The sequence below is a fragment of the Engraulis encrasicolus genome, chromosome 12 (assembly GCF_034702125.1).
Source record: "Engraulis encrasicolus isolate BLACKSEA-1 chromosome 12, IST_EnEncr_1.0, whole genome shotgun sequence".
NCBI classification, from domain to species: Eukaryota; Metazoa; Chordata; class Actinopteri; order Clupeiformes; family Engraulidae; genus Engraulis; species Engraulis encrasicolus.
The window spans coordinates 33,068,129-33,075,628 of NC_085868.1; the positions used below are offsets into that span (position 1 = coordinate 33,068,129).

General features: G+C 43.7%; 2 protein-coding genes across 3 annotated transcripts in view; both read left to right on the forward strand.

The window, feature by feature from the left end:
* LOC134459682 (sterol 26-hydroxylase, mitochondrial) overlaps positions 1-2,720 on the forward strand; it is a 36,236-nt gene extending 33,516 nt beyond the window's left edge. Inside the window, exon 9 of the mRNA XM_063212064.1 lies at positions 791-2,720. Within this exon, the coding sequence (XP_063068134.1) occupies positions 791-907 (117 nt within the window). The 3' untranslated portion in view covers positions 908-2,720. The remainder of the gene's footprint in view (positions 1-790) is intronic.
* A 4,021-nt stretch (positions 2,721-6,741) lies between these two features.
* The window catches only part of LOC134459683 (transmembrane protein 198-B-like), a 67,047-nt gene continuing 66,288 nt past the window's right edge, over positions 6,742-7,500 (forward strand). For both annotated transcript variants that reach the window (XM_063212066.1, XM_063212068.1), the window contains exon 1: positions 6,742-7,272. The gene's annotated coding sequence lies outside the window, so the exon portion shown is untranslated. The remainder of the gene's footprint in view (positions 7,273-7,500) is intronic.

Consider the following 7,500-nt stretch of genomic DNA (forward strand, 5'->3'; position numbering starts at 1 on the left):
ATGTCAAGAAATAACCTAGATGTTTCATGGAGATGTACTTCACCCTCTCACGGGTCAGTCACAACACAATACTAAATGAAATTGTCATTCAATAGAGGTAGTACATTTCAGGGGTACATTTTTGGAATCTTTCTGTATTTTTCTTTCAATAAATAATCTAGATGTTTCCTGGAGATGTACTTTGACCTCTCACGGGTCAGTGACAACACAATACTAAATAAACTGAACTTAACTTCACTGAAATGAACTACAGTGAGTGTACAGTAGTTGGTTAGTTAGTTGTTAGTTTGTTAGCTAAGTTGTTCTGGGCGAGTGTCGGGGCAGACCTGGGGAAACGTGCAAAGNTGTAGGTTTCGCTCAAAAAGTGGTGGGGACATTTCAATCGCAAATGGTCCGGATATGCTGTTTTTGCATTATATTTGTGAAAGAAGGGTGGGGACAGGCTAGGTTTATCTGGAAAGTGGTATGGACATGTCCCCACCGTCCTCCCCTAAAATTACGCCCATGGAAACGTGAATGCCGAGCAGGAGGTGCTCAGGCTTGGCTGGATAAAAAAAATGTGGGTTTGTTTGTCTGCCTGTGTGTGTGTGTCTCTGTGTGTGTGTGTGTGTGTGTGTGTGTGTGTGTGTGTGTGTGTGTGTGTGTGTGTGTGTGTGTGTGTGTGTGTGTGTGTGTGTGTGTGTGTGTGTGTGTGTGTCATACATCTAAAACCTGCTGTGATTTTTAAAAATCAATTTTGTACATTTCTGTATCTTGGCTTGATCATTCCACTTACACTTCTCATCTCCAGATAATGCAGCACTACCGCCTTCAGCCATGCGAGGGCGCCACTGTCATCGAGCCCAAGACCAGAACTCTGCTCATTCCCTCCAAGCCAATCAACCTGCAGTTCATCCCCATCGTCTGAAGGAGGCGCTATGATGCCTTCTGTTTAGAGAAAGCGGTTGTGTAATGTTGCCTGTGCCAACGTTGGGACCTTGTGGGGTCACTTTGATTTACATTAATTGTTGATCAGTCAAAAAATGGTGTTTTATCTAAATCACATTACAATAATACAAGACTCACAGTTGTGATCCGCTGTAATACACAGTAGAAATACACAAAACAAGGCCACTGTACCAGTAGGGGTGACAAACCTGGCACCACCAGTGGCAGACGCAGTTGAGTATTGCAGCTGTCTCCAATGTAGCCTACTAGGCCTGCGGCTATGCCTTCTTTATTACACAAGCCTGCGTCACGGCAGCATGCTATATAGATGACAGGAACAGGAACTTTAAAATGAGTTCCCTCTGGGTCTGTTGGTCTCCCTGGAAACGGAACACACGGCCATCATCACCAACCTAGCGCTGGCCTTGCCATACATAGAGCTCCAGTCAATGTACACTTGCTACCACATTACAGTATGGGTCTGGGTTCAGTCCTCTGGCAGGCAGGAGGAGATCATTCTTGTTGCCAGATAATTGGCCATTCAGCAAACAGGGCAGGGATGGCTAACTCTACTTTGCATCTGCACTTGTAGTTCTGTACAGTATATTTCCTGTGCACTACGTATATGTATCTGCTAGTGATGTTGGCTATGATTATGTCCTCAATTGTACGTCGCTTTGGTTAAAAAAGCGTCTGCCAAATGCAATGTAATGTAATGTAATGATGAGAGGGGACGAACAGTGATGCTTTACATACACTATGGGCTGCAGACATGTCACGACAGGGCATGACACTGGCACCAGCCAACCGGCCAAATGCTGGTAAAACGTGGCTGTGGCTGGTAACAATATCACTGTCACTAGCCAATTTGGCGGGTATAGCTTATTCTATGTTATAACATATCAGAATAGCCTTTATTCTGCACTTTGCCCCTTGTGTATCAACTGTTTGTATTTAAGTTTAAGAGAAAGCTCAGCCCCTCAGTTTCTATTTGTGTGATTTAGTTCCATGTAGAAACCTACTGTATGCACTCATCTTCTTTCTTTAGCACCTCATCTTCTGAGGTTAGATGTACAGCATCATAATAAACAAACAAAAAAAATATGATTTTTGGCTAGTAGAATAGCTGGATGGCTAGTGACCCTGGAAAACCACTAGCCACAGTGGCCGGCAAGCAAAAAAGTTAATGTCAAGCCCTGTGCCACGACCAAGCATCAGTGATTGGGTAAAAGTCAGATGCACACCCTCCCACCAGTTCTGGTCAGCAGTTTCTCAATTCGGCTTTTCTTCCAGATCCTCTGTGCGACTGAAATTAGTACAATACGAGGGTATGGTATGACCAGGCTATCAGCAAGTAAGCAGCCAGACTGAGGGAATGTTTCCAATCTCATCCAGGTGAATGTAGAAAGGAGACAGGACTCATTTGGGCAACACTTAGGCCATTTTCAAACGGGGTCCCTTATGCCATTTAAGCAAACTCAGATCTGTGACTCAGCCTTTTTTACAAATATGTGAACGCTCCGACGCGTACCCAGACCCCTCGGAAGTGAACCGTACTGAGACCTTTCTTGAGTCTCAGTACAGTTTGATTACTCTTGGATCCCTTTGTGTCCATTCCTCTGCATCAATGCACTTTGTTTAAAGGGGCACTGTGTAATATTTTGAGTAGTTTATTTGCAGAATTCATGCCATTCATGTCCATTCACAAATTTTACCTTTTTTTAAAATACCGCCATCATCAAATTATACTGTAAGTATTCATTATGACTGGGAAAAGGTGGACCTTCTCCATGTCCGTCATTTAGAATTTCGAGAAATGGGCATTTTTTTTTGCTGCAAGACCTACTGTACTTTGGTCATACTAGTAATAAATATTTGTTTATTATTTAGTAAATATTCATGAAAAGATTACATTTGGCAATAGAAAACCCAGTTTCAATGAGCAGCATAGTTGCAACACCTGCTCTGGCCACCATGCTACACAGTGCACCTTTAATTATTGTATCTTTATCTTTATCTTTAGCTTTATCTAGCCTGCAATATATTATTTGTAGGCTGAAACTGTTCGTCTAACTTTTGTGTTTTCAAATAACTGTGAAAGATTACCGAACATTAACTTATCAAACACTTTTTTAATTACCAGACTTTTTTAATTAACATTTTGCTTAAATAAAGACTCCAGCATTGTTGTATCATTATTCTAAGTATTGATCTTACATTCCTTTAGAGACTGTATCTGCCTTCCAAACCCTCTTGGTAGATATTGTCATTTTAAAATTCCTTATCCAAGACTTCAGCTAGTGTGTTGTGGCTTTTTGAATTTTCTGAACTGCACTGGCAGCGATTGGAGTATGTAGTCAGTCAGTCAGTCACACACAGTCTGTCTGACATTTCATAGCAGCTGGTCTCATTGCTCACTCTATGGCTCACCGTGTAAGCTAACATGTACAGTACCCATTAAAAAGATTTTAAAAAGTATATTCTTTGTCGGGAGTGTGAGGTTTGTCATTGAACATTCGTGATGGGCCTGGAGCAAGTCGTGATGATCTGTCTCACAGAAGGACAATCTGCTCGTAATGGTTACCCATAATGAGTATGAGTAAACCATCCTCCAGCACGCCTTGTCTCAGAATCATTTCAGATGGACAGCAGGCTGCACGCAATAAAATGTTAACAGCCACAAGCGTCATCATGAATGAGTTATCCCTGCAAAGGTATGATGAGGTAGCCTATTCTGGCAAGAACCAGCAGAGATTAAAATGTTTGATTACATGACATTTAGGAATGCACCGCTTTTATAATTTTGTATTTGACTGTGTTAATCCTGGCTCGCCAGCTGTTTGGTTTGCTTTAACCTCACCCTGCTCTTTTTAAATACATTTTTGGGCCTTTTGCGCCTTTAGTGTGCTAAGATAGCAGCCGTGGGTGCCCTAGGGCCTATACCAGGGGTTCCCAAACTTTACCATGCCAAGGCCCCCCATATACCGGTAGATTCCAGCCAAGGCCCCCCTGATATGAGCCGTGCCACACTATTTTTTTATGCACCCGGTTTTCACAACTCAATGAAGTTGGTGCATTCCTAAACCCATTCAAGTACTACAGGAAGCATAATACATATATAAACATTGTAAAGAGGACAATTATCCCACTGGTATTATTTAGCTTATTTTTGGCTAGTAAGTTATTTAATTTATGAAATTATTTAGTTTATTGTGCATTATTTTCCCCCCAACCTGCCGCGGCCCCCCTAGCATCCCCTTGCGGCCCCCCAGGGATCCCCGCCCCCCACTTTGAAAACCACTGGCCTATACTATGTGGCACCCCACAGCACCCATCAACGGTGCTGAACCCCCAACAATGAAGGCTCAGTCTCTAACATCTTCGATAAACCCCCAAATCTTTCGGAACCTGGCGATGCCATGGATGGGGGCCCATTCTTGTTGTCTGGCCCAGGGGCCTATGGAGTCATAATCCACCCCTGACAGCACCCCCAACCCCTCCCATGCGGGCCACATACTGAAAACTCTAAGCATCCACAAGGGGCCAATGTAAAAATGAAGAGTCCCAGTTTCTAGTGAGTTAGATCTCAAAACACAGAGATTTTCTCATATTTTACTGATGATGATGATGATGATGATCAATAAACATGGCACACCAGGTCTTAAACGATGAAACACACTTATATACCATGGTTAATGCAACAACTGGTCATAAAGGTTGGAGCAGGCTTCACCCAACAAGTTTTTCTTCTTTTGAGAGTGCTGACCAAAATATTGTAAAACTGAAAAATGAGAAAAGGTCGCACCATGCATAGGTTCTTTATTATTACTTTTGTGTAATAATAAAGAACCTATGCATGGTGCGACCTTGTCTCATTTTTCAGTAATGCAACAACAGGCCACATTCTTTTTCATGGTGGACCGCAAGAATCAGAACAGAGCATGAAACTGAGCAGAGGAGCAGAGAACCAGACTTAGTGTCCACTCTGACCCTGTATCCCAATTGGTTATAGCAGGGCAGAGTTGGGGAACATACCGTATATCTCGAGGGCCATTTACGGCCCGTGTGGCCGTCTTAATTATCCGTCTTATCCGGCCCCCGGTATAATTTTAATGTTATGCAGTTTCACATGACATGTTTTGTACAGTATATCACGAAAGTGAATACACCCCTCACAGTTTTGCAGATGTTTGAGTATATCTTTTCATAGGAAAGCATTACAGAAATGTAACTTTGACACAATGATTAGTGACCTTTTAACAACATATTTAACCGCTTAAATTTCTTGTTCACTCAGAAAAAAACAAAATACAGCCATTAATGTTTGAACATGTACTCACAAAAGTGAGTACACCCCAGATTAAAATCCGGTAGAGAAGGGGCTATGTTGGCTCGAATCGTCTCGAAATGAAACGAAATGAAAAGGGATGACAAGGGAGGTCATCAGTGTGCGTTTCAACCTTTCTTTGCATTGAACTTTTAAATTTTGAGTCTGCATCTGGCTTAAATAGATTGGTGTGAGATTTGAATGCAATCCTATGGAGAATATCATGATCTGCTTCAGTAGTCACAGTGCATGTTGACATGTATGTTTCTTTTAGGTGTATTTCAGATTGCCAATGTTGACAGCATTCATGCATCCCCAAACCATGTCAGTCCCACTACCATGCTTGGCTTATGAGAGGATACACCTTTTTTGTACAACTCACTTGTTTACCACCACACATGCTTGACACCATCTAAAGCAAATTAGTTTATCTTGGTCTCAAGAGAGATGAACAGACCAAGGATATGGATCACTGGAACCATGTTGTGTGATCTGGCGAGACCAAGATAAACAAATTTGCTTTAGATGGTGTCAAGCATGTGTGGTGGTAAACAAGTGAGTTTCACTTCACTTCACTTTCACTTCGTGATATACTGTAAAGAAATGGTAGAAATGACATTTGCAATACAATTAAGCTATATTTTCGGGGGACCTAGTGAAGCTGAGGTCTCTTGCAAAGGTGGCCCCTTCAATAGGCCTAGGCTTAATGTACAGGAGGAAATCCTGGTTTACGTTCATGACCCTTGGAGGACTTAATAAAATTTGAAGTGGTCCCTGGAATGAAAAAGGTTTCCCACCCCTGTAACAGGGTCAGGGCTGTGACAGTTGGGAGCTCCTTATCAGGGTCATAGGCCCCCATTTTGTTCTAAAAAAAACACTAATTTTACTGTTCAGTAAGTGAATAAATAAGAATGGTGAACACGATAATTGATTCTCAATGCAGTAAGCCTTCTTTATGTGTTATGTGATTGCAGTAGGCCTACTTGTTGAATATAGGCTATGGCGAGTCTTAATGTGTTATGTGATTTACATTAAATTCATGATGGCATAGTAAAAACAAACCCCCCGAAATGTACAGTTTTGTGTTAACAAAATATAGCCCTCTAATCCTGGTATCGAATGTGCATCCCTTACTGTGCTGTAAGAGATAGATAGGCAGCCCTGCAGCGGCAGGTTGTTGGCACTTGGCACGACCGTCTCAAAGCGGACTAATCATCTTATGGGCCTATTACCCGACAGCGTTGGCCTTTCCTAGTGAAACAACCCCCGCGGGCACGATAACCTACAAGTAGGCCTAGTCTATAGGACCACGAGGTCTCATCCTCGCGCCAGTCAGTCGGTGGAAGGTTGGCATCCTGGTTGGCCCGTTCCGGCGCGCCTCCACGCGAGCGTGCGCTTGCCCTAAAATCGCTCTTGCGCGTCCCCGCTCGTGACCACGAGATGGTACACTCCACAGCAAGCCGACAGGAGAGGGGGGAGATGGGGCAAAAACACGCGTAACCTATCCGGGGATCTACCCAAATGGCAGGTCAGCGTTACCCTCGCGGAATGCTACCTAAAATCGGAACGAGAATGTGGTGTGTTGTACAAGCTTTTAGAATCGATTGGTATGCGTAGCCTAGCTCTCACCCACACAAAGAGATGCTCTCTTCAGCGCAGTCACTCGCTCGCAGCAGCTGCCTGTGCTATTCTACCTAATTGAAGCAGCGACGTAATCAGTATCATCATCATCACCGCCAGTGGGTGACTGAGTGGGTGTCAAAACGAAGCACATTTAAAAACGGTCGAGGAGAATTTGCAAGCATTGCTCCCGAAAGCAAGTAAGTCGTTCGTTGCCCGTGGACATCGCTGGCAGCATCCCCGCCGGATGGGGCGGTCATAGGACGAGGTGCTGCAGACGGCTTTCTCTTGCTGGACTTTGTGGAGAGGGAGAGAGATGCTGCTATCCAACGCGCCGAATTCCTGGATCGGGCGATTCAGCAGAAGAGGCAGCCGAATGACACACAGCTGTTGCGAGGGTAAGCAGTGTACGATGCAGCTTTGGCCATTTAAATGGCCGTCAAAATGGTTGTGGGCAAGACACTTGTATAATCAGCACCGGGGATGAATGAATGGTTATTGGATGGGCACCTCGCCTCTCCTCCTGCCCGGTAGTAGGCTACACTGGGCGTTCAGAAGACACGGTTTTGTAATCTTGGTGCACGAAATCTGTTTGACGATGTTGGCTTTTACACTAATGCACGTAT